At 40.4% G+C, this 26,854-nt stretch overlaps 2 protein-coding genes across 7 annotated transcripts; both read left to right on the top strand.

Annotated features, from left to right (window-relative positions):
• The first annotated feature begins 31 nt into the window (after positions 1 to 31).
• depdc5 (DEP domain containing 5, GATOR1 subcomplex subunit) lies at positions 32 to 21,024 on the top strand. 6 transcript variants are annotated; one of them, XM_079448871.1, is made up of 42 exons: positions 32 to 574; positions 954 to 1,041; positions 1,778 to 1,824; positions 1,922 to 2,007; positions 2,123 to 2,206; positions 2,303 to 2,352; positions 2,579 to 2,648; positions 2,730 to 2,808; positions 3,382 to 3,443; positions 3,574 to 3,643; positions 3,992 to 4,064; positions 4,147 to 4,250; positions 4,328 to 4,402; positions 4,495 to 4,629; positions 4,712 to 4,773; positions 4,853 to 4,926; positions 5,166 to 5,235; positions 5,340 to 5,376; positions 5,455 to 5,575; positions 5,747 to 5,976; positions 6,052 to 6,252; positions 6,808 to 6,943; positions 7,031 to 7,128; positions 7,217 to 7,270; positions 10,395 to 10,551; positions 11,375 to 11,535; positions 11,960 to 12,080; positions 12,193 to 12,360; positions 12,619 to 12,850; positions 13,139 to 13,272; positions 13,422 to 13,533; positions 14,799 to 14,861; positions 15,186 to 15,322; positions 15,403 to 15,483; positions 15,569 to 15,701; positions 15,786 to 15,891; positions 15,982 to 16,209; positions 18,048 to 18,217; positions 18,292 to 18,463; positions 18,905 to 18,965; positions 19,272 to 19,354; positions 19,438 to 21,024. In XM_079448871.1, exons 1-42 carry the CDS (start codon positions 505 to 507, stop codon positions 19,731 to 19,733), a joined length of 4,791 nt encoding a protein of 1,596 aa, XP_079304997.1. In that variant the 5' UTR covers positions 32 to 504; the 3' UTR covers positions 19,734 to 21,024. The 6 variants fall into 6 exon arrangements, with proteins under 6 accessions (XP_079304997.1, XP_079304998.1, XP_079304996.1 ...); XM_079448872.1 differs by having other exon boundaries at positions 10,368 to 10,551; positions 15,982 to 16,149; XM_079448870.1 differs by having other exon boundaries at positions 10,368 to 10,551.
• A 682-nt stretch (positions 21,025 to 21,706) lies between these two features.
• On the top strand, positions 21,707 to 25,410 carry ywhah (tyrosine 3-monooxygenase/tryptophan 5-monooxygenase activation protein, eta polypeptide). Its single transcript, XM_079448394.1, has 2 exons — positions 21,707 to 22,249; positions 23,276 to 25,410. Exons 1-2 carry the CDS (start codon positions 22,163 to 22,165, stop codon positions 23,927 to 23,929), a joined length of 741 nt encoding a protein of 246 aa, XP_079304520.1. The 5' UTR covers positions 21,707 to 22,162; the 3' UTR covers positions 23,930 to 25,410.
• Positions 25,411 to 26,854: the final 1,444 nt, after the last annotated feature.

Below are 26,854 nucleotides of genomic sequence, written 5' to 3'. Positions count from 1 at the left end.
TTGATCTCCGATACACTAGGCGGCGCTGTTCATCGCGTTCTGTGAGCAAACCCGAAGGAGTCACTCAGTTATTACTTCAAATACCAGCAGTGTTATTTCATTAAAGATAAACGTTAAAGTATGCGATTGCAAACTGAAAATGATAATCGATACACATAAAACGGGTAAATATGTGCTGTAGATGGCGCAGACCGCATCAAAGTACCGCGAGAGCGATTCGTGACAAGCTCTTTGCACCGGAACAATCGCGAGATTGCAGAACGCAACGCAGCACGAGACATGTAAACAATCGGCAGGATGATATACTGGCATACGTTTGACTTGTGTACTTCATCTTTGCTGTCTCTGAGCACTTTAAAGACTTTAGGCACGTAGCTTTTGAAACGTCTATATCATGGCGAACTCGATAAAGCAGCCAAGGAGACTCTAGTGTAGTACGTGGAGTGTCGGACCCGTTACGTGTTAAGTTTATGATTGAATATCTGCTACATACTGTATATCACAATGACTGTAACCATGAAGGCCAACAGGTCCTACAAGCTCGTGGTGCACAAGAAGGGCTTTGGAGGAAGCGGTGAGTTTCTGCTCAATAGTTCAGTTGGTTTGAACAGCTACTTCCCTGCTAAACAAACATAGGAACCATTACAGGTTGATTATAATGGGAATTGTAATGGAAGCTATAATGTCTACCGGTAATGTGTTGGGCTTCTGTTGGTGGGATGTTACCAGGCAGATGGCAACCAATAAAACATCAATACATGAATAAAACATCAATACATGAGTCATTGTGTAATGTGTTTAAACAGCTCATGTTTCATAATGGTATTTGTAAAGAAACCCCACTAAAATGTGTAAAGTGGATTTATTATAACCACCGCCACTACTATTGACTTCATACAATGTCGGCTGTGTATGTCTGCTCTCATTTACAAACACTTAATATTTCTCTGCAGATCATGAATTGATGATGAATCCAAAGGTATTTCCTCAGGTTAAACTGGGAGATATCGTTGAGATCGCACACCCAAATGATGAGTACAGGTGGGTACCCACTCCCTTTTGATTTTATGTCACTGGAGAGTCTAAAATCGGTTTATAAAAGGTCAGTTCTGGTCCTTAATTCTGATTGGATGAGCCGAGTTCCTTGCTGTTATGAAATACCCAGATTTATAACTGCTGATCGCATTACATCACTTTATTTTGTGAAACCTTGCAGAGCGTATGGAATAACTGTTTTATAAAAGCAATAAGCCCCGCGAAGCAGTGGGTTATCGGTGCATTTTATAATGGTGCATATGTTTCACAACGCCGTTAGCTGTTATAAAATGCACTGTAAACCACTGCTTCTTGGGGTTTATTGATTTTTGGAAACATGCATAGTGTCTTTAAATCTGAGACCACTAAAATGCATTGGGTGTGACCCCCTTTTGCTGGTGATGATCACTTACCATGACGTAAGATGTTCCAAAAACCACCACAAATATTTTGTGCTTCAACAGAAGCAAGACAATCTGACCTATTTTTACATGGGATGTGTCACAAATATGACTGGAGACCTAAAACAGTGTAGATGAATGCGTATAGCTTATTCATTATATGTAATAACATGTTTTTACTGTATAATGTCCTAAAACTATAAATATTTCTCTTTTACGTTCAAATAATCAGAAAGTCCAGTTTTTCAATGTAGTTACAGACTTTTGTACCCAGTGGACTGTACGTATTCATATTATTTTAAAATTCATAGCTGTTCACTCTTCCTGTCTGTTTGTCTTAGTCCTCTGCTGTTGCAGGTCAAGAGCCTTAAAGAAGATCTACAGAAAGGTGATCTTTTAGTTAAATCTTAATTTACCCTACTTGCTATAATCCAGCTACATCCCAGCATTAACTTCTCGCGTGACTTTTCTATATTTTCCAACAGAAACTATCAGTGTTGATCAGACAGTAGCTCAGGCCTTCAAACTGCGAGCTTACCAGGATGTCATCATCAACATTGTGGACCCAAAGGTATTTGATTTTGAAACAAACTGTGACTGTAGTAAATAAAGCTATGGGATACTATAGAGACTTTGGGACAATATTTATAAAGCAGCACAACCTCAATCTAGTTTAAATGTTACAGGATGTGACTCTGGATCTTGTTGAGCTCACCTTTAAAGATCAGTACATTGGCCGAGGAGACATGTGGAGACTGAAGAAGAGTTTAGTGAGTCACTTCATCGGTCTTTTGCTCATCCTTTTCAAATGGACATAATGTGTTAATGTTTGATGAATCATAATATCGGCTTTGTGTCTCCATCAGGTGAGCACATGTGCGTATGTGACACAGAAAGTAGAGTTTGCAGGCATCAGGTAATGCATATAACATGATTTTGTGTATAGTCTGTCATATTTTCATAGTCCATGCCCACTGTATAATATTTTCCTTATATTGTATTCTGTATTTATTCAAACTGTATACCCTGAACTTGCCAATCGCACTTCTGGTTCTAAACTACATTTCGTTACACTGTACTTGTATGTGTGTGATGACAATAAAGTTGAATCTTATCTAATAATCTTAAACATTTATTTTCAGGGCCCAGGCCAGTGAATTGTGGGTAAAAGGAGAGAAGGTCACCTGTGGCTACATTAGCGAAGACACAAGGGTGAGAACATTGTCTTGAAAATGCCGTAATAATTCATTTGTATCTGTTTTGGATATCATGACAAGTGTTTCTTTCATCCAGGTTGTATTTAGGTCCACATCAGCGATGGTTTACATATTTATTCAGATGAGCTGTGAGATGTGGGACTTTGATATCTATGGTAAAAAAACTTCTGAGCATATGATAACCTGTGTAGTGTTTACTGTTATAGGACAAAATTATGAACAACATGAAATTTAGGCAATTTACTAGACCTGGAACGGTCATTACATCTAAATGAAAATAAGAAAACTATTAATAAGGTAATAAAATAAGAATTAAATTGTTTAGGGCTAAATAAAAGTGTTTGTTTACATAATGTGTGTACTGCATATAAATTTTATACTGTATAAATACACAACCATTTATAATTTTAAGAAAAATATATGTATATATATATATATATATATATATATATATATTATAAATTATATATAAATATAAAAATATAAATACACATCTAAATATTTCTTAAGTATATACATGTATGTGTGTCTGTATATTTCTGTAAATTATTTAATTGACTAGAAATTATTGTTTTAAATCATCTTATAAAGTTCTTATCCAGAAGTAAAAAAATCACAAGAAATTCCATGAAAATATCTGACATTTATTGGACAAAAACTGTGAAGTTTTTATCTGTACTATGACTGTATATAACAGAGACAGTATAAGGTGCCCTCTTCATTCACAGGTGACCTTTATTTTGAAAAAGCTGTCAATGGTTTCCTCTCTGATCTCTTTGCCAAATGGAAAGTGAGTGAAGGACTTTATCACTGATCAGTAATGACATGTTTTAAGCGTGTCATTTTGTTTACGTGTAGTGTAATGGGGTTGCTTTGGCATCTTGAGATTTGTTCTGTTAATATTATCCCATTATTTTTAGGAGAAAAACTGCAGCCATGAGGTCACAGTCGTGCTCTTTTCCCGTACCTTCTATTCCGCAAAATCAGCGGGTAAGTATTTTATATTAAACAAAGTCAATTTTAAATCTTCTTTATCTGCTTTTAGGTCAATAATGCATTAATGGTGGGATGTATTTCAAAAAACGTACGAACATGTAAATACTCCAAATAAAGACCTTTTTATTTTCGCATTGTGCCTTCATTTCCTAACAATTAAGCCCCCCCATTCTTTCTCGCTGTACTGCTTTAAAACATCATTGTCCATACTGAATCAATGGTTACATTTGTTGTGCTTGTTTGAAATTCTTAAAAATGTTATGTAGCACAGCAATTGAATAATGAAAATTTGACACAAATAAAATTTTCAGAATCTGTCATTGCTTTTATTTCTGAATGTAGAAGAGTTCCCTGAGATCCAAAGAGCATCAATCAGGCAAGACGACGAGGGACGTTACCATGAAGATTTTTACAGGTCAGGCTTGAAGCTATACTTTTAGAATCAGAGGCCTTTTTGTGACATCCTGTCTCATTGTACTCTTGTGTTGGTGGTTCAGAGTGGTGGCTCAGAATGAAAGACGCGATGAGTGGACATCACTGCTGGTCACCATTAAGAAGCTCTTCATCCAGTATCCTGTGTTGGTGCGTCTTAAAGGAGCAGGTGCGTATGCCGAGAACGTCAACTATTACGAGGAAGTCAAGGGGCTGGATTTTGAATCTCAAGTCTCAATTTTACAGACGGATTCCCGTGCGGACAGAATTCCACTGCTGCTCAGGGAAATTATCTCGAGGCCATCAACTTATCTTTCAACGGTTCGTAATACTGTATGTTACATGTTGTCCCAAAGTCCCATATATGTGAAAAAAACCTGTGTTTATATCAATGTTGTGTTTGTCTTTTTCAGTGTTTGACAAGCACTACATCAACCGTAACTTTGATCGGACTGGTCAGATGTCTGTGGTCATTACTCCAGGAGTGGGCGTGTTCGAGGTGGACCGCTTAATCATGATCCTCACCAAACAGCGCATGATTGACAACGGTAAGTGAGTGTGCAGTACGTTCACTGTTGATCTGCAAACATAGAGTTGAATGCTAACGGTGCTAAATACTTTTTTTTACAGGTATTGGTGTAGACCTGGTCTGTATGGGAGAGCAGCCCCTTCATGCTGTTCCACTTTTTAAGGTTCGTAACGACCATCTCAAGGAGTAACATTATCATGTGACGCTTGTTCTGAAAAATCAGACTTGGTCATTTTTCACAGTTACACAATCGCACAGTGCCTGGAGATTCCAGAATCGGAGATGACTATAACCTGCCACATTGGATCAACCACAGGTGAGATTTTATGTAATTCCTCATTTTGCCGCCCCAGGATATATTGTGGTGAGGGGGTGATGTGGTAAATAAAGGGGTTCTGTTGCTAGATATTTGCTAGGGTCGCTTAGGTTCAAGTCCTCTGTTAGTCCAAAAGGCGGCCCAATGACTCTATATCATCACTGTCGGGCAGAAACCCTGTATCTCTCTATTTAAAGTCGGTATGAAATAAAAAAAATGAAAACCTAATGTTTTTTTAGCTTTTACACATCAAAGAGCCAAAACTCTTGCAGCTGCTTTACACCCAGAATCAAGCTGGCTGGAAAAAAGGTTAGAAAAATCACAACTCCACTGACATTTCACAATCTCAACTAAAGAAATTAATTATATTTATTATGCTTGAATGAACAACTTCTCATCTTTCCTCATTTAAGCCTCACGCTGAGAAAGCCAGATTCAGCAAAGAACATAGTAAGTAATTATTAGCTTTGCTCATCATTTCATACCTTATAGTTTAATGTAATCTGACTGGATCCATTTTTGTCTCAGTACTTTGTGCTCCCAGAGATGCTGAGAACAGTCTTCCCATCCAGGTGGACTATGATGCTTACGATGCTCAGGTCTTCAGGCTTCCTGGACCCTCAAGAGCCCAGAGATCCACCAACTTCAGGTGCTCACCTTATGTACTTTCTTCTCTGCATTTCTTTCTTTCGTCTTCACGGTCCTTCTACAAAAGTTCACGCTTTTCCATGTTTCCCCTCTCTTCCATTTGACATCAATGTCTGTTTTGCCACCAAAGGGCTTCAGAAAAGGAAGAAGTCTTTGATAATTTGTGTGTCAGGTCGAGTCGAGAGAGAGAATCGGCCAGCAGGAAAAGCTGGGGCTCGGCAGATGTGGGCGGGGGTGTAGTGGGCAGCTCTCCTCCCATCAGACCCACGGGACCAGAGGAACAGAGGAGCCTGGCGTCAGACGACAGCCTGGGCCACATCTCCAACATCCTGCTCATCCCACGGCCTGCTCAGGGCCAGTACGAGGTCAGCAGCTCCCTGGGGTACACCAGCTGCACAAGAGGTACGGAAGCCGAGAATGTCATTCCATCCTATGTTGATGCACATGAGTTGACACCTGCTTGTCTGGCTGTTTCAGAGTTGCTGGAGAAGATGGTGGAATCTCAGAGGGATTCTAGTGCTCCAGGCCGTTTCACGGTGGGTAGCGCTGAATCCACCCTGCACGTACGCCCGGGGGGTTACACACCTCAGAGGGCCCTCATCAACCCCTTCGCACCCTCACGCATGCCTATGAAACTTACCTCTAACCGGCGACGCTGGATGCACACATTTCCTGTGGGTAAGGGACATGTTTTGACTGTTTTGTTACTTAAGCTAGGCATTTTTTGGCCACAAGCCTGGTGATGAAATACAAAAAAATATTTTGTATTAGCTTTATTAGACAGCATAGTAAAGAAATGACAGCAAATAATATGAGAAGAGAGAAAATGGAAACAGGAGTCAAGAATGGACCATGAGCGAGCATGTAGCCCACCTGGTATCAGTTCTTAAAGGCACAGTTCACCTAAAAATGAAGTAAATACCCTCAAGTCATTCAAACCTGTGTGACTTTGTTCCTTCTGCAAAACACAAAAGAAGATATTTTGAAGAATGTTGGTAACCAAACAACATTGACCCTCATTGACTTTCATTGCATGGAAACAACCACTGAGACATTTCTCAAGATATCTTCTTTTGTGTTTCGTAAATGAAAGACTCTCTTTGTTCAATAAATAAATTTGAAATCTTCTGAATACATTATGTTTGCAGTTTTGCTTTGGTAAAATACCATTTAGTGTCTCATCCCGGTGTATACCTTTTTTTGTTATTCTGTGTTTGTGTGTTGTTGTTCAAGGTCCTTCTGGAGAGGCCATTCAGATCCATCACCAGACCAGGCAGAACATGGCAGAGCTGCAGGGCAGCGAGCAGAGAGATCCTGCTCGAACCTCTGCAGAGCTGCTGGAACTGGCCTATCACGAAGCCACAGGGAGGTTAGTCACAGATGAAGGGTTATTAGCAGAAAACAATACACAAACCTGCTACAGATGCTCAAAATTTTAAATCCGCGTGTGTTTTAGCAAGCGGACATCGGCCCGTCACACAGGAGAAAATGGGCTGTACATCACTGGAGGTCCTGACAATGTCTCTTGTAGCCCAGCTAGTAGCAATAGCATTGGTACATCACATTTACACACTACTATACTAATTCACAGAAAGCATGTAATATTAAATACTTTTTTATTTAGAAGTGTTGTCTTTTGAAGGAACGCCAGTGAACCATAGTTCCTTTGAAGACTATTCCACCAGTTCAGATCCAAGTGAGTTTTAATCAATCATACAATGACCTAGAAAGCTTTCTTGTACATCACATGTACAAGAGAATGGAGACGAAATCCTAAAATAAGTTTTTTACACAAAACATTAATATTTTGCACAGAAATCATTGGTCTGTTGAATATTTTAAAGGGGTCATATGGCGCGAATACGTGTTTTTCTGTGTTTTTGGGGTGTCACTGTGTGTTCACATAGAGCGCGAATGAGGCTTCAAAAACGCGCTATTCGCGAGTAGTTGGATGCTTGAACATTTTGTGTTTACTCGCTTCATTCGCGCGTGAAATTCGTTTCATTCTCTTCATTCGCGTGTGAAATTCGCGTCATTCGCGCTATTCGCGTCATTCGTGCTATTCGCGTCATTCGCGAGTGAAATTCGCTTCACGAAAATGTTTTACAATTTACCAGATTCTCCGACCTCCTCACTCTCTTTCTTCCAAGCAAGATGCTTTTTATTCCTATTTTTATAAAAATATGAACACGTATCATATAGCTCCGGGTGTCCACACACTGAGATGAGCTTGTCCTCCATTTTGTATTTCTGCCTCTGCTCGCTACGTCGTCTACGTCACTACTAGAGCAGGCTCCTGATTGGTTAACGCGGCGCGAATTTTCGGCAAAGTTCAGATTTTTCAACTCGCGCAATTCGCGGCATTCGCGCTCCATTCGCGCTATTCTCGTCATTCGCGCCGCCTCATTCGCGCTATTCGCGCCGCAAGCGCGTCTATCGCGTCTTTGCATTGTCTCAACATGTAAATCACTCGCGCTTGACGCCTCATTCGCGCTCTATGTGAACACAGACTAATAAGTTGCCCATGCATGTATTAGACACATAAAATTGCAAAAATGTAAGTGTCGGAACAGAATGCATCTTTTATCTTAAAGCGAATGCTCACCCAGACCTGCCTGAAACGCTTCGTGTTACCTCACCCCCACAAATCTCAATCAGTTTGTGGTATGATTTGACTAAGACCGCCAAAATGTTGCGTCCGTCAGTACAATTGCTCTGGAACCTGATGTTCCAAATATGGTAAGAGCCGTTACATTTCCATCACTACGCACTGGTTAACTAATCATAGCACACCTCAGAGAGGCGTAGCAAAGAAGAGATACAAACATGCACGGTATGTGGAAAATAAAGTGTTTTTTAACCTTAAATCGAGGAATACGCATTGCATCTAAAACAAACGATAATATTCGTTTTAGCCGTGTCATATAACCCCTTTAATAAGGGTTTTAAAAAACCTTTTTGATTTTTGCACGCTTATGGTCAGAATCTCAAATTGGAGGGAAAATGACTGTTCTTTATATTTTAGAAGGTTGTAAAGGTCACTTGGGTATCTTCAGCTGGCGTGTTAAAATCTTATCATAGGAGCTGAGTGGCTGTTGTTGTTTTCGGGTGAAAGTCAAAGGTGGTCCACAACCTCTGGGGAAATTCACTTAACAGTTGCGTCATCACATCGCACAATATTGTTTCCACAAAACTTACCAGAGGCGGGGGGAAAAAATCAGTATTTCAACGTTTCAGGTTGTTTTACTTGATCAGTATTCTAAATGTATGGATATTTCTCATTAATGTTTTTGGGGGAAAGGAGATCTTTGCAGATGAGGCTTAAAGTTCACATTGCTGAATTCACAAATGTCACTTTGCTGATGTAATGCTATAGTGTTGCCACCGTGATATATTGAGTATAAGATACTAGAAATGTAACAATATTAGCGATTTCGTGTTATCGCAATAGCAAAATAGTTTTATCGTTGTCACATGACTGTATGGAACGTCTTCCTGGCCTAACATTATAGATAAAAATGATAGATGTTACATATTGCAAGGTCAATCTAGTGCAATTATTTTATTTTATAAAAGGGATTTTTAGGTATTCAACCCATCTCATACTGTAACTCATACCTCTAAGCAACAGTAATGGTTAGAGGATAAAGAAAAGAGGATTCTTAAGGCCCGTTTCCAAGCCATCATTTGTTATTTTAGATATTGTGTGATATAGTGGACTTAATACCGAGGTATTAGCGTTCATACATTGATACTTTAATATTGTTACATCCCTTTTAGATTACGTCGCTGTCCTTCTGAAACCTCCTATATCCATATTTTGTGATCATTTCATTATGATGTCACCTTTTATGTTTGCACTGAGTTTTTCAAATATCCAACCAACAAAAAGCATTAAAAGTGTTTGTCAACTTTGACAACAAAATATTTACTCATTGAAAAAGTGTTTTTTCCATTTTCTGAAAAACAACAAAAATTGGACATCCGAGATTTCAGAAGACACTGACAATATTCTATTCAGATCCAGCTTTTTTTTTGGGCAGGAAGAAGACCATCCATTTGTTTTATTCTAGAACAAAATCTAAAATATTAAGAAATATATCATCGAGTACTGTTAAACGTACTGTATATCCATTTGTTGCAGTCATTACATTTGCAATCGTGAATTGGATGCCATTCAACTAAATGGCGCTATCATCTCACGCAACTTGTTTTAGTGAATTTCCACCTGAGATTTGACTGGGATTTCTTGCTCTCTTCGCACCAATCCTTCCCTTGGGATTCCTTTATTCCCCCAACGATTTTGATCTTCCCCTTTTCTCTTCAATAAAATATCAAACTTGAATTCCCTCATGCTCACAATCTTGTTCAAATCACCAGCATACTGTATATTGAATGACACTATACTCAACGATTATCACGCATGCCTTGACTGCACGATACTGGCCGTCTTTTTTGCCAGTTGTGTGATGGCCGTTCACACTTATTACTCATCGATGACATCACAGTGCCCATGCATGTGTTCATTTTGCACGTAGTCACTGTAATCTTCTGTTTAATTACGACAATGATGGTAACACACTCCTCTTCTCTTCCCACCTCCTCTCTTGTTTCTTGTTGTTTTGCGTGTATGTCTGTCTGACTGGATCTTCTGTCGACTGCACCTTCTGCCCCCCATCTCTCCTTTCTACACTCGATCTTCTCATTGGACCCCATGTGTGAATGCTGTTTCGGATGCGATCTATTGTGTCTTCGTGGCACGTGTTTGTGTGTGTGGTGGGGTGCACCTGAAGTCCTGCTGCTGTCTGCCCCCCCGACAGTGCCTAGCTTCTGTTGTACGGTGGGGGTGGATTGGAAGTCCCTCACCACTCCTGCGTGCCTTCCCCTCACTACCGATTACTTTCCTGACCGCCAAACCCTGCAGAACGACTACACGGAGGGCTGCTATGACCTGCTGCCCCACACTGACCTGGAGAGGTACTGACACATACATCCAGGTCCACGTTGTGTGACAAGACGAATGTAAACCTTTTTTAATAAGTGTTTATCTGCTTTTTTGCTACATGAATAGTGACCAGAATTTATGTTTATATTTGTGTCTTTCTAGAAAGTATTGTTGTATTTCTTTTTACAACCTCAAAGTGAAACTATTTAAGTTTAGAAACAACAATTGTCGCTTATGACAAGATCAAAGCTAGATAAACTATAGAAATTCTTCGTTGAACGTGTTTTCTTTTCTTTTTGTTTTAGCGAAGGTGCTAGGATAAGTACTTGAATAAGTTCTGTCAGTTTTTTTTCACCGGTTTTAAATTCCAGCGCGATGGCAAAACAGAAGTTCTTGTTCGTTGCAAGATGATACACTGCTTTGCGAAAAGGCGGAAGTTAATTGTGAAAAGGGCCTATAAAGTTTGAAAACCTCTGATCTAAGCCATGAGCAATATTGGTTAAAGGGATAGTTCACCAAATAATCTGTCATCATTTTTTCACCCTCATGTCATTAAAAACCTGTATACGACTCTTTGTTCTGTGGAACTCGAAAGAAGATATTTTGAGAAATGTCTCTGTGGTCTTGTGTCCATACAACGGAAGTCAATGGGGTCCAGTGTTGTTTGGTTACCAACAATTTTCAAAATATCTTCTTTTGTGTTGTGCTGATGAAAGTCATGGTCTGGAATGACACAAGAGTAAATAAATAAAGATATATTTTATTTTTGGGTGAACTGTTTCTTTAAATGAAGCCTATGCCTAGAAAAATGGTAAGTAAAACACAATCTTAAAACATACTCTGTTTTATGTGCAGGCGTGAAGACGAGTCTCCCGTGATGACGGCCCATCATGTGTTTGAAGAGTTCATCTGTCAAAGACTGATGCAGGGGTACCAGATCACCGTACAAACCAATAGCAGGAAACCGCAGCCCGCTATGGCCCCGCCCCTCAGCAGCAGCCCACTCTATTCCAGAGGTACTTCTGGACGTCCACAGTTCTGCATTTATTTTGCTAAATAATTGTTATATAGGAAACAGAATAAAAGAACAGTTCACCTGAAAATGAAAATGCTCTTCATTTGCTCACCCTCACGTTAGTCCAATTCTGTATAAATGTATTTGTTCTGATGAACACAGTGAAAGAAACTGACTACCATAGTAGGAAAACTTGCTTTATAAATTTCCTGGTTCTGTTGAACAGAAAAGAAGATATTTTGAGGAATATAGGCAAACCTTTAGGTTTTTTCTTCCTACAGTACTATGGTAGTCAATGGTGGCCAAGAACTGTTGGTAACAAGCATTCTTCCAATTTTTTTTGTGCAGGCAATTACACATGCAGTAAGTATTGTGTTGACAGATAGTTGACTTAAACCTCCTGCCTCTGGCTTGTTTTTTTTCAGGACTTGTGTCCCGGCGTAAACCAGAAGAAGAGGAGTGTCTGTACTGGCTCAGTATTGCCAGAACCTTTCATAAAGTGTGTCTTAAAGATAAGATTATTACAGTCACCCGCTACCTCCCAAAGTCAGTCTCTCCATACCTCTATTAACAAAAATATATATTTTTAAAATATTTGTTTACCTTGATGTAATATTAGCTTCTAAAGATACGCGTGCGTGTTCTTGTTTGTTGTTAGGTATCCATATGAATCCTCGCTGATTACGTACAACTACAATCTTTGCCCTCCGCACGCAGACGCCCACTTCCTGCCTTTCTGGGTCGAGTTTAGCCACGAGCGGCTGGAGGAGTACAAGTGGAACTATCTGGATCAGTACATCTGTTCTGCTGGATCTGAGGACTTCAGGCAAGTGGATTTAGTTGCGTCACAGTCAACTCACAGAGCGGAAATCTGACGATACAATATTTATGTATATGGATGTTTGTATGATGTTGTTTAGTGAATTGTTTTGCTTTTTAAAGTATATGAAATATCTCCATCCTAACTTTACATCATTGAATAAAATAAATAAATCATTTCTTTTGACCCTTTGGCCTTTGTGTCTAAGTTCTGAATCATTATTTCACTCATAATGGGTCCTTTTTTCCCCTCTGTCTTTCACAGTCTTATTGATTCTTTGAAGTTCTGGCGTACACGTTTCCTGCTACTGCCAGCAGGCGGAGCCAGGCGAGTGGCGGATGGCGAGGGTCACTGGGACGTGTATGGGGAGGGAGCGGGCGCAGTGCGCGATGGTTCCTCTGGCACCGGGGACTGGTGTCTTTTGGATGGATTTATTCGCTTTTTAGAAGGTCTGAACAGGATCCGACGTCGTCACCGATCTGATCGAATTATCCGCGTGAGTGCAGGCCTACTAGATAAGCTCCAAAACCCTCATGCATCTGATTCATAATCTTCTGAATGCCACATTGAATACAATGTGTGAGGAACAGACTGAATTTTATTCACTGGAAATGTCCCCTTTGTTGTAGCTATTATTTGTTAATTTTATAAATATAAATATTAGACAGCAAAATGTATATTTGTTCGTCACACAGAGCTATTCGATGGCTTTTGGAAGACATGTATGTGTTGATCTTAACATTTTCAAAATGTGTTTATTATACATTCCTTTATTTTACTATAGAAAGGAGCCGTCATAAAAAGTCTCCAGGTGACAGGAACCCTGTCATCTTATAACCCGGAGCCTGTAGCGCCCCCTGTGGGCAAAAAAGGCACCTCTGCCCTCTCTGCACTCTTGGAGTTAGACCAGACACAGAAGTGAGTAGAGCAGACAGAAAATAAAGCATGTCAGCATCAATGAGAACCAAGTACCGAACATAGTATGATTCAGACTAGTTCTGCATATGTTAAGTGTTTGATGAAATGCTAGAGATTCCAGGTTTTTTTCTGATGTCTTTGATCTGCAGGAGTTTAGAAGAGCAGCAGCTTGCGGCTCAGCATGCTGGGAAAGCATGTGGACCTTTGAGTGAAGCTGCCAGTGTTGCCCTGACAACAACCTATGTCGACAGCCCCCGTAAGGTGAGAGCCCGAGACCGCTGATCAGGTGGTGCTGTTGTCTACTTCCTTTAATTTGTGTAACGTTTATGGCTTGCCCTCTCATTTTGTTTCATGATGGTCGGTTTGATGATTGAAGTATGGCAAAAAAAATATTATATGTTGAATATTTATATCTCAATATTAATTTTTACAGTAAAGATGGGTTATAGAAAAAAAGATTAGAGAAACCATTATTATTTATACACCTGTACTTTATTTGTAGATTTACAGAATTTCAAAATATCCATCTAAAACAGCTTATTTAAATATTTGTGACAAATATTCTATGAAACAAGCTTCTATGAAACTCTATATTGTGACCATTTTGACCCAACAGGCGTTAATCAGCCGTTAATATTTTAATCGAATAGATTAAATAAACTAAAATACAGTATACAGTCAGGGCATTTTTCAATACAGTTTGTAACTATACGACCTCAAGAATCTCACCTCAATTTTTATTTAATATAATATTAAAACAGCATGAGATTACCATAAAAGGAAGCAAATTTTCAGTAAGTAAGTGTTTTGAATCACTTCACTGAATCTAGATCCAACATCCCAATTTTGATCACCTTTTTAACAAAACATCAATATCTACAGTACTATTGGGACATAATTAATTGAATAGTATTCAAATCATTGCAATATTATGATGGTTTGTTAATTCTTTACAGAGAATGAGAAGTTGGCGTCACCCTATGTTGCAGTGGCGCCGCCATCTTGGGAGGATCGTACTCCGCTGCTATTATTATTTTAATATGTACCATTAGTTGTTTTATTTGATATATGGAGAAATCGAAAGTGAAAGAATATTAGGCTTTTCCTAATGCTGTTGTAATGCTATTGCAGTTTTTAACACAGCATGACTGACCTACCATAGTCCTATTTCCTAATTAAACAAGAAAAACAAAAGCACTAGCAGCTATCCTTCCAAGATGGTGGAACAATCAACATGGAGTGACGTAGCTTCACATTCTCTGTATGAAAAGTAATATAAAATGTCTTGGAAATATATTGCTCAGCACTTGTTGTGCGTTTTACTTTATTGTCTTATTATAGTTCTGTGAGTCCTTCTATCTTCCTATCTATTGCATAAAGGTTTTTGTTTGCAGTTGGTTTCCATTTTTCTTGCTCCCTCTTTGCCCTGTTTGATGTTTGCCTTTTATTCTAACTGCTTTATTCTTGCTTTGATCTTTGGGGTTATTTTCTCTCTTCCTGGTGTTTTCCTCCTAATATGCTGACAGGACGCTGCCTTCATTTTGGACTTTATTCGTAGTCCACGTTCCTCCTACATCTGTCACACGCAGGTCAGTCACTGTCTCTGCTCTCTGGAAGCTGTCTGGCGTGTGCATGTATGTGTGTTGCATTTCTCTGTTTTTCATATCGGAAGTGGCATGTCTGTGTAACCTTATTTTATATAAAATGCTTCTTTTAGATTAAAGCACATCATTCGACGTATTAATCACTGTGACACATGCTGTAGTATAAGACTGCACCATTCCTGTGGAATAATAAAAGAAATGCATGTGCACTACTGTTTTTAGACTTAAAACTAGAAACTGGTTCGTTTGAAATGTTCTGGTTCCTGCTTGCTTGACCACAATTTGACATAATCTCACTGCAATCCTCAGATTCCAGTTGAACAGGTCACCGCCAATCCCATTGAGGGTGGCTTGATGGACAAAGCAAGCAACCAACCAGGTGAGAGAATAGCTGCCGCATCCCAGTCCACAGGAGACCCAACGCCGGGCACCACTTCAGAGAGTGGGTAAGAAAACACATCATCCTGACAGCAGGAGAACAGCCCTGTTTGAAGAATATTCTATCTAGAACATGTTAATTTTGCAGTGGGCAGTCAGGGTCCGGTGGATTAAGCCTGTCCTCGGCTTCCACACTGATGGATATCCTGGAAGCCATTAAACATCCCACGTGAGAACCTTCGTATGCTTAAATATTTATTAGTCCTCCATTATGTCACCCATGTGTGAAGTAAATTGACTTCCTGTGTCTACAGCACCGGAGTGCAGCTCTTACCGGAGCAGCGAGGCCTGCCGCCAAACTGCTTTGTCAGTGCCGAGGTTGTACATTGGCTGGTCAGCACTGTGGAGAATGTGGCTACGCAGGGAATTGCCGTAGAAATCATGCAGGTAGTGCATACAAGTTGCAGAATTCCCGGTTATCTGTATGTTTGTGTTAACAAACTTGATGCTATCTCCCATGTTCTCCTGTAGAAGATGCTGGATGATGGTCTGATTACTCACGCCTCTGGCGATGCCATGCGGACGTTTGTCTATGGCTTTTACCTTTACCGGATTGTCGACAAAGATTCTGAGAAAGGTAAGAAGAGACTTGACGGTACAGAGGTATTAATCCAGTCAATGCAAACATTATCCAAGTGTATCAGGTGATGGATGTTTTATCCCACAGGCCTTCCACCAGCTGGAGCTAACGTGTGGTCTGCAGCAGCTTTGGAGGACTTAGCCATGTTCCAGAGAAAGTGGTTTGAGGTGGCGTTTGTTCTGGAGGAACGTCGACCCTGCGACTTACCTGCCTTCTTACTTCCCTGGCTGCCCAGTCGGCCGGCCTCGTACGCAAGTAGGCATAGCTCCTTCAGCCGCAGCTTTGGAGGACGCAGCCAGGCTGCTGCACTGCTAGGTATACACAGCCGGTTCAGCCCCGAGAGCAAGCATGCTCCGCCCTGTAAGGCTGTATGCTACACTTCCTCCCCTAAAAGTTCAGGAAGAGGGAACCGGTCACATAAAGTCACAACCTGACCTATTCTTGTCATATTAATACAGTCATCTGTACCGTTTACTAGTCACCCAACAGCCAAATAGTCATAAATATGCACTTGTTATATGTTTGTAAACTTCTACTATGGCGTTCCTCAATGATTACATATTTTTGTATGCAAACCCTGGAAAACTAGTCAGCATTTTTGCACTTCCCGTTCCATCGCCCGAAAGTCTTTGGGTTTTTCGAATGTGTTTTTGGGAAATCGCCTTAAAAACCTCAAAATATTTGAATGTTTAAACTGTGCTTTATTGTGTCTTAAAAATGGCGGTTACTAACAAGTCGCTAAAAGCGAGGTTAAACATCTAAATCTCATAAATAACACAACATGGGTACAAATCTTTCAAATGTGGAGTAATTACTTACCAAGGAACAGGTTTTCAATAAAATTTGAAAAAGTTGTTGGAGGCTTGGTGGAAGTGACCATAGTGAAGTCTGTTGTAAGCCTCATGTAAGCTTTTTACTTCAGGTCATTGTGTTCAGGCTTCAAAAGTAACAAATGTTGTGTTCATTTGAAAGTCCTTATTTTTTACGATCTTCCAAAAGTCTTTCAGTCGAGGGAACCAGTGCGGCGCTAACTTCTCAGTTGATCTAAATATGCCATGTCGGCACCACTCCATTTTGCTAACATCTTAACAATAAGGTTGACATTATATTTCTTCCCTTTTAATGCAAGAATGGTAATAAACTTCTCTATTGCCAGTCTTATTCATCTGACTTTGTGTGACCGTCCTCTATTCCAGGACTGCATGATGTTATAGAAAATAGTAGTACACCGCGGGATAGTTACTCAAAAATAAAACTTCTGTAATAACTTATTCACCCTTAAAAATTTTCCCATCCTGTATACATTTTGTTGTTAAACTGCACGCAAATAAAGACATTTGGAAGTATGTTTGTAACCAAACAGCTATGGGCACCATTGACTATCATAGTCTACTATAGGAGTCAAGAACCCAGAATGGTGCCCTGGTTTCCCACATTTTTCATTCTCATCATTCTTCTTTTGTGTTACACATAACAAAGAAATATATACAGGTTTGGAGGAACTTGAGGGTGCATAAATGATGACAGAATGTTTTGGATCATCATCACTCTGATTGACGCATAAACAATGTTTATAATTCTGCTAGTATGACAATTGGGTTTTGGTTATCCGTGTGATGGTGCATGTGCTCTACTGCCAGTTTGATTTTATCTACCTCTCCAAATCTGATTTGACATGGAGATGTGGGTTTTGATGATGTAGTGTGTAGCATGTAGTGCATGCTGTGGTGTCGTAGTGGCTGTGGTCCAGTAGTGCTGTGGTATGGGCTCTTCCTGCTCTCCTCCACCTGTCCTCTCGCTGCGGAATCAATGATGCTCCTGCTTAGTTTCCAAACCTGAGGAACGCTTATTTTACTTTGCTTACTGATACAGAACAGCAGTGGCCAAAAGTGATGTCCTACTTCGAACATCGACATCTGCATGCTTTATTCAAATACATTTGGCCACTAGTGTATTTTTGCTTTCCGTATTTTGCTGCAATGCAAAGCTTGATTCCTCATGAAATATGTATTTGATCCTTTTCTTAATTTTTTCACAGTCAGTATTTAGCATGACGCTTCTTTTAAAATTTATCACAAGTACTTACTTGACCTCAATGTCATTTCATCCTCTCGGCCATTTCTGCTCTCTCTGTCGTCCCCCGCCCCTCGCAGCTGCCACAGTTCCTGAGCAGAAAACAGTCACCTTGGACGTTGATGTGAACAATCGCAGCGATCGGACGGAATGGTGCAGTTGCTATTACCATGGCAACTTCTCTCTCAATGCTGCCTTTGAGATCAAGCTGCACTGGATGGCTGTCACCGCAGCCGTACTTTTTGAAATGGTGAGCAAATAGTCCTGAATGACGTTTTTATAATGTCAGGGACAGTCATCTACTAAAGCACTGAATTGTTTTAGGTGCAAGGCTGGCACAGAAAGGCAGCGTCTTGTGGCTTCCTGCTCGTACCCGTGTTGGAGGTGCCCTTTGCTCTGACATCGTACCTGTATGGTGATCCTCTGCGTGCCCAGTTGTTTATCCACCTAAACATTCAGTGCCTACTGAAGGAGGGCAGTGATAACTTGTTTGAGGGTGAGACGATACTGAATGTATTACAGTGTTGCTAGAGGTCAGGTAAATATTTTGGAGATTAAGATATAATCATGTGATATAAGCTATAAGCTAACAACTCAAAGTATTTCTTTAACGTTTATGGGATAGAACACTTCAAAATTTTAATTATTTCGCCATTTATTCATCGTGATGTCAGCTTGTAGGCCTTTCTTCCTTCTGCAGAACACAAGAAATAAATGTTGAAGAATGTTAGTAGACAACCATCATTGTTCCCCATTGACTTCCATTGTATGGATACAAAACCACAGACATTTCGCAAAATATCTTCTTTTGGTTTCCACCGAAGAAAGAGTCAGATACAGGTTTTGAATGACATGAGGGTGAATAAAATGTGACAGAATGTAGATTTCTGCGTAAATGCAACATTTTCTCAGTTATAGAGCTGCTTTATTTGTTTAGGGTTTGAGCCGGAGACATACTGGGATAGAATGCAGTTGTTTCAGGAGGCCATACTATACAGGTAAAGACAACATATGTTATATTTTTAAGTGTTGTACTCTATAGCATTAGTACAAAAATCTAACTTAAAATTTAGAAATGTTGTGACACATTGCAACACCTTAATACCGTGTCTACACCGGACGCGGCAAAAGACAATGAAACACATTCAAAACCATTATAATTTGAATTGGATGCGGCGCGATGTGACAATCCCATTAGAACAAACTGTGTGTCGTGTAGTGCCGCGCCCGGTGTAGACACGTTGTAACAGCCATATATCATGCATCCTTCATATTTAAATCAAAACTTAACTTTTTCTTTGAAGATTTGGCTTTGTTCAAGACAAGTTCTCAACGTCAGCGTTCAACTTTCAATCTGAGAACAAGCCACAATACATCCATGTAACAGGTACGTTCTTATAACTGAACTTCAAATACTTTGAAAACCTTTTATTTTACTCTCCCCATCTCTCTCTGCCTGTGTTCTTCCAGGTACAGCTTTTCTTCAGCTGCCCTACTCAAAAAGGAAATACTCAAGCGGACAGCGCAGGCGCCGTAACTCCACTGCCTCGGCCAATCAGAGCCTGTTTGGCTCTGAGGATCGGGTGGGCTACAACTGGGCCTACAATACAATGCTGACCAAAGCCTGGAGGACAGGAGTGCTGGGGGACGAGAAACTGGCGGACCGCCTGCTACGAGATTTCACAGACTTTTGTGCCAATAAGGATAATAGACTGGTGACCTTCTGGGAAAGCTGCGTGGAGAAAATGAATGCCAGTGCCCCCTGAGGACAGGAAATAGATACTGTGTGAGAGAAACAGCGCACCTCTGCATCGAGAGCTAATGTACTGCAGCGACCATCTAATCAGAGATAAATAAAGCCAATCGCGTCATCCTCCAACATTGAGAGAGATGAGTCATAATGTATGTTTACAGTGTTAACATGCACCTTTTGGTCCTGAAGCCATTACAGATTTTGATTGGGTTTGAATGGTAGGTCACACTGTACTGTACTGTACAGAAAAATAATAATTTGCTAATTGACCCATTGGTAAGCTGTGGTCTAAACAGCACTGTAAAAATGGCTTCCATTTTTTACAATGATTAATCGTGCCTAAAAGCAACTCTTAAAAATGTGTAAAGACCCACTTAAGTGCCTTAAAATATCTAGATATAATTTTCTATGAAACAGGAAGTCAGGAGTGGATACTGAGTAGCTCCCCCCCCCTAAAATAGTCAATAGCGTTTAGTTAAACTAAAAGCCATGAATATGATGAGAAGCTGAAGTGCAGATTGATGTCATAAAAGAACGCTGATTCATTTTGGTGGAAGTGAGACTATAGACCACTTTGCACGATGTAAATAAACTGAAACCAGAAAAGCTTCTCGACCAGCAAAGATATTTAATTATTGTTTAATCTTACATATAGCCTATAATAAAATCGTAAAGTTATTCGGTTCACATTTTGATTCACTTTTAAATGGTCTGTTGGTTGTATTTTGCGCAAACGTTTCTGTAATGTTATACTAACGCAACCGAAAGTTATGCTGGACCAGCGTTGTTTCCATTTTCCGAAGTTGAATATGTTTGACTGCTGGTCCACGTTTAAGAGTGCACTAGTTTATTGATAACCTTAAACCCAACAAATTCATACTAAAAGCTAAAGAAAAATTATAATTTTATATTTATTAAGACTTTAGGACGTGCATGCTGTGGAACCATCAATTATTCACATCACATTCGCTAATAAATGTGTATAAGTTCATACTGACACCTGTATTTGGTCCAATGTTAATTCATGTTATTACCTTCACGTTAATGCATTTACATATAGATTGAGGTCATAATAGAGGGGATACTAAGTGGTAGAATCATTGGTCTGTTCACTTAAGTTACTGTTTCCAATCGCTGGTAGCAAATAAGGTTGTTCATATTACAGTTGACTTTGATAAGCTTTTGACGTCCTTTTATTCACTGCATAACTAAAAGTTAATGTCTGTTTTATGCATGGACACATATTACTGTACAGTGTTCAGGAGGTGGGCTTATAAAGGGTCAATTAAAGCCATAGTTTACCCAGAAAGAAAAATGATTCGAGTTGTTCCAAATCTGTATAATGGTCTTTGTTCTGATGAATACGCAGAAAGATATTTGGAAGAATGCATATAACCAAACAGTTCTTGGACCCCAATGACTCCCAATAGCAGGAAAACTGACTTATTTTGAGGAATGTAGGGAAGCAAACAGTTCTCGGCACTTTTGACTACCATTGTAATTTATCCTACTATGGTTGTCAAAGGGGTCCAAGAACTGTTTGGTTACAAGCAATTTGTCCAAATCTCTTTCTCTGCGTTCAAGCAAAGAAAGACATTTATACAGGTTTGGAACAACTAGAGAGTAATTTTCATTTTTGGGTGAACTATCCGTTTCATGTTGAAAGGTATTTTTATCTTTGGCCTCCACTTGTTCAACTTGCTATGCTGCTGTTTAAATTGACCCTGTAGATTAAACCCCAAGGTCAAAAGGATTAGGCTACGTTAAATCCCAATGTTCTGACCCTCAGAAGTCACACCACTGTCGACCATATACGGATGAAATATTGACCTATCTTAGCTTTTAAAACGCGTGTCGCGTGTACATTGACCGAAGAGAGCCGCGTGCGCGCATCCCGTTATTCTTCCATCAGCGTTTCAAGCATCTTCATTTGAATGCGGAAGAGTCTCCGTCCGCGCGCATGCGCCGTGCACCGCTGCAACGAACAATGCAGCAAACATCAGTGCGCAGATGCGCGCCTGCAGGGCACGCGGCTATTTTTAGAAAATGACGTCATCCTGAAATACAGCGAGTGCGCGCGCGCGCCCACCCCCCACCACCACACCTCCCCTCCACCCTGTTCGCCGGGATTGACAGGACGCTCGCGGAGCAGTGCCCCACAAAGCCGAAAGCGGAGAGCGAAAAAGGAGCCAGGCGAAACTCGTAGAGAGAGGGCCGGGAGGGGACAGCGTATAGAAACCGACACTCAAATCGACGAAAATTCCCGATCTGCGACTCAAAGCCTCGACTCGCGGATCCACCCTCACGTGCGCGGCCGCTTCAGATTCTGCTCGTTCTTGTGTGTGCGGACCGGGGCGCGCGCTCTTTAGCCCGTGTGCGCTGCTGTGCGAGACGACCGACCGAACCCCGGTGCGACCGACCGACAGTCTTTGAGCAGAGAGGATGGCCGACAGGGAGCAACTGATCCAAAGAGCCCGTTTGGCGGAGCAGGCGGAGCGCTACGACGATATGGCCTCTGCGATGAAACTGGTGGGTCATTATTGGTAACGCATATCTATTTGAATGCACCATTAGATGCAACCGGAGGCGTCGAGGGAGGATTTGAATGTCTAGTGCAGCTAAATCGCCTTTGTCACGAACGAGATCTCTTTGTCGTGTATGAAATGGCCGTGTCATGACGAATCGCGCACGGGAAAGGGCGGATGAGGGTACAGAAAGCGCACATATCGTCGGTTTCGGTTCAATATCGCGCGCATCAATCGTTGCGGTGGATGAACATGGGCGGCGCTAAGACATCCTCCTCAGCCATTGTGCATCACCGTCTCTCTGAGAAGATGCGAATGATAAAACGATACACCTCAGTATTAAAACGATAAACGGTGTTATATGATGAAATCACGCTTAACAGCTCGTGCTCGGTTGCGGCGAAATGAAGCGCATTATGTCAAGCAGCAGCGCAGCATCAGCTGTCTGCTTTGACATGCGAGCACAAAGGATGGAAGTCAGTCAGTCATTGTACTCTGGACGCGGATGCTTTTGTCATAATATTGTTATTTGTTGGTAAACCATAAAACAACATTTATCTGTATGGTTGACTATTTCGTCAGTTTGACATTGGAGTATTCCGCGTATTTAGGTTTCTCGACATTGCATGGGGGATGCACGATGTTTCGTTGTCTGCATCAGTGGGTTTATTAATGACAGATTTCAGTATAGACTGAATTGACCGTGGTTTTATTCATGTAAAAGTGTAGTAACCGCCCGTTTTAATACCATGGTTACACTTTGGTCATATTAGCATTTCATTCAAGTCTTAATATACAAGGTGGCGTCATGTTTTCCCCATTTTAAACACTAAACTTATTTTATATGCCAGGATATAAATACATTTTTTATCATCTACATAAATGTATTGTCGAATAACGATGCGTATCAATTTGGTTTCGGTTCTGCAATTTTTTTTCTACTATTTGATTTACCCAGAAGCCTTTGTGTATTGTCCGATAACCTAGACTCGTATTGACCCAACATCCCCCTTCCTTTCCGCATCATCAGGTCACAGAGCTGAATGAGCCGCTGTCCAATGAAGACCGCAACCTGCTCTCCGTGGCCTACAAGAACGTGGTGGGTGCTCGGCGGTCATCCTGGCGCGTAATATCCAGCATAGAGCAGAAGACGGCGGCTGATGGCAACGAGAAGAAGCTTGAACTGGTGCGTGTCTACCGAGAGACCGTGGAGAAGGAGCTGGAATCCGTGTGCCAGGATGTTCTGACCCTGCTGGACCAGTACCTCATCAAGAACTGCGACGAGACCCAGGTAGAGAGCAAAGTCTTCTACCTGAAGATGAAAGGCGACTACTACCGGTACCTGGCCGAGGTCGCCACCGGCGAAAAGAGGGCCTCTGCCGTCGAATCATCCGAAGGGGCCTACAAGGAGGCCTTCGACATCAGCAAGGGCATGCCGGCCACTCATCCCATCCGCTTGGGCCTGGCGCTCAACTTCTCTGTGTTCTACTACGAGATCCAGAACGCGCCCGAGAAGGCCTGCCAGCTCGCCAAGGAGGCCTTTGATGACGCCATCGGCCACCTGGACAATCTGAACGAGGACTCCTATAAGGACTCCACGCTCATCATGCAGCTTCTGCGGGACAACCTCACCCTGTGGACCAGCGACCAGCAGGACAGCGAAGGAGGGGATGCCAACAACTGAGAGATCGGCCGCGTCTGCGCTCACTCCTAGCTGCAGTAGCACCCGTCTGTCCCATCCCCGATGTCTTCTCGACTGCTTTATCTTATTTCTCTCGTCTCCCCACACCTCTCTTTATTCTTCCTTCTTTTCTTGTCTCTTTGTGATGCCTAGATGCTCTCCTTTGGTTCCTCAGGGCTGCACTTTAGACCCTTTTATAGTTCTTTCTTCATGTAGGTCTCATCTACCTCTTTTCCACTGACAGGGTGCTGGTGCTCGTGTAAATGTTATCACTCGGTATATGACGCTGATTCTTTGGATGAGATGATGCAGTAACGTGGTACATTACATCATCACAATCCATCTCTCAAGTCAGTACCGGCACGTTTTCCGTGAAAAAGTGGTATTTGTGTTTTGATTTCTAACTCTCTATCTTCCTTTCTCTGTTTTTCTTACCTGTTCTTCTTCCTTCCTCCCTTTGATGATTCTAAAAATGAGCCTACTGGTCTCCACGTGACAATTACTTAGTGTGTTCTTGTAAGGACTTGATCTTTGACACCCAATGAGGTCTTCAGTACGTGGCACAGTACAGTGCAAATGTCCCACCATCTTACCAGTTACGTTATGCATCACTTGTCATTGACCTGTACCTTCTCCATCACTGCTTAGATGTGTTTGTCTGTCGTTCCTCCATGAAGCTCACATTGTACACCCTGCTAGCCCTGTGAATTGTGTGTATGTCTGCTGATCTCAGAACAGCAAGTCGTCATCCAGTAAGTGGGCGGCACTCTGTTACGAGACGCAGTGATACAAGAGTCTTTTGATTAGGATTACAAATGCAAGGTTATGACAGAATGACATTAAAGACATTGCCTACCATGGGAAAACTCTGTATGGTATCTCTCGCACTTTATTTAAGTTTCCCTGTTGTTTTCATGGTGTTTTATAGATTCTCACACACAGTATGGGTTAATAATAATAATGCTTGTTTTATGTTAACCCCGCGTTTTTCTTTAATAAAGGGCGGGACTTCATTTAGGCTATCATACTTCTTAACACAATTTGACTTTTTAGTCTATTAAAATTTTGTTAAACCGCAGTAACCAATAGACCACACAGCCTTAGTGATAGTTAAAAAGCTGTTTTGAAGGCAGAAGTAAACATTTTTATAACTTTTACAATGTTACTATATTGGTTAAGGTTTAATAGGTAACACTTTACAATAAGGTACTATTTTTTTGACAATTAGTTAAAGCATTAGCTAAATTGAACAATGCTAATACAGCATTAATTCGTGTTAGTTCATGTTAAATTCAGCATTTACTAAAACATTATTAAAATCAAACGTTGCCACTGAATAACTGTAATGACATAAACTTACATTAAATGGGATTGATAAATATTGACAAACTAAATTGTTCATTGTTAGCTAATGCATTTACTAATGTTAACAAATAGCACCTTAATGTAAAGTGTTACAGTTTAATAAATCTTATAGTTATGTTTAATTTATTTCTATATAAAAATATGTTAGTATATAATTGTATAATACATGATATATAATTATTTGATCTTTGATACAAACAGTATATGGGTATTTAAATAAACCATACATGTTTCCTATGATTTGACAACAAAAAAACCTCCATCAAACAGGACTATGATACCACAATCGTAAAAAACACACATTCAGCACCAATTTTTTATTGAATAGAGTGAAAGCAATCTTTTGACAAAGCCACTGTGTTTTTGTAAATAAATATCAACCTAGAAATGGACATTGAGATGTCGCAGCATATTTGCAAGAACTGCAATAACCTTTTGAACACCAAATAAAATACAGCACATACAGTACAAATACATATTCAACAGTGAGATTTACAGCACGTTAGCTATTTCATAATTTAATGATGCGATTACTGTCAAGCCGATTAGTCAGCAGCTCGTTGGCCAACGCAGTCATGCCTTCCGATTATGTCACAGATTCCCGTTCATGTATCTACAACACAATGCATAGATAGATTGCACCAGTGTGCAGCATTTACATGCTGTGATTGATTTATAATGGCGTCGTTGAATCTCAATTAATACCATCTGAAGGACGTTTTCCTTTGGGTGCAAAAGGTCTGAAGTTTATGACGATAGATTATTAATATGTTAAAGATAAACATTTGTGTTCGTGTTGAGATATTCTTTTTTAAGTACTGCAGGGAAATTGATAAAGTCGGTGTCTTCATAGTGTCTTCATGAAACACATTCATACAATAAGAAAAATTTTCATAAATCCGAATGCAAAACTTTATGCTACATATAATGACAATCTGGAGAATTGTGTTCCTCTAATTCCAACATGACACAAAGCAAGATTCAAAAAGAAATGTTTGATTCAGCCGAGTATGGAAGAACTTGAGTGGTCACAGAACTGAACCCAGCTGAACACCTTTGAGCCAAACACTCATCACTAAAACCCATCAGGTGGACAGTCATTTCAGAACAGAAGAAAGTCCTCTTTAACTGTTGCAACAGAGATGGAATCGAAGTTCTTTAATATGGATATATGGTTTAGCATTTAAGAGGGTGTCCCTCCCAATATCTTTGTCCATATAGCTTATGTGAGTATATACAGTATATGATATTACCAAAGACAACATGCATCTTTTGTCTGTATTTGAAGTTGAAATTGTTCGGGGGTTAATGATTTAACCAGACTGTGTTAATGCAGCTGTTGGATTGTGAGAATTACGGTCTGTGCTTTATTAACAGAACTAGAAGATAGTAGCTAAATTCAGGCAGTTTCCTTGTTGTTTCACCTAAGAACATAGTGTTGACAATCTCAGTTGCTCTTTTGATATAGTGACCTTCGACGTGTGTGTATGGGGACGAAAAGCATCTTTCTCTATTGACAGTCATTCAAAAGTAGCAATTCAGAGATTCTGATAGAAATGTTAG

The sequence above is a fragment of the Barbatula barbatula genome (genome assembly GCF_947034865.1).
Source record: "Barbatula barbatula genome assembly, chromosome: 24".
Lineage (NCBI taxonomy): Eukaryota > Metazoa > Chordata > Actinopteri > Cypriniformes > Nemacheilidae > Barbatula > Barbatula barbatula.
The sequence above is the reverse complement of the archived record's forward strand: the minus strand, read 5'-3'. Positions and strand labels throughout refer to the sequence as shown.

Bases quoted from the DNA above. Each gene is read 5' to 3' on its own strand.
- depdc5 (XM_079448870.1), top strand. From the start codon at position 505: ATGACTGTAACCATGAAGGCCAACAGGTCCTACAAGCTCGTGGTGCAC. The intron at 1,042-1,777 runs GTGGGTACCCAC...TGTTTGTCTTAG, and splicing joins CACCCAAATGATGAGTACAG to TCCTCTGCTGTTGCAGGTCA. The intron at 15,484-15,568 runs GTGAGAACCTTC...CTGTGTCTACAG, and splicing joins GAAGCCATTAAACATCCCAC to CACCGGAGTGCAGCTCTTAC.
- ywhah (XM_079448394.1), top strand. From the start codon at position 22,163: ATGGCCGACAGGGAGCAACTGATCCAAAGAGCCCGTTTGGCGGAGCAG. The intron at 22,250-23,275 runs GTGGGTCATTAT...CCGCATCATCAG, and splicing joins TGGCCTCTGCGATGAAACTG to GTCACAGAGCTGAATGAGCC.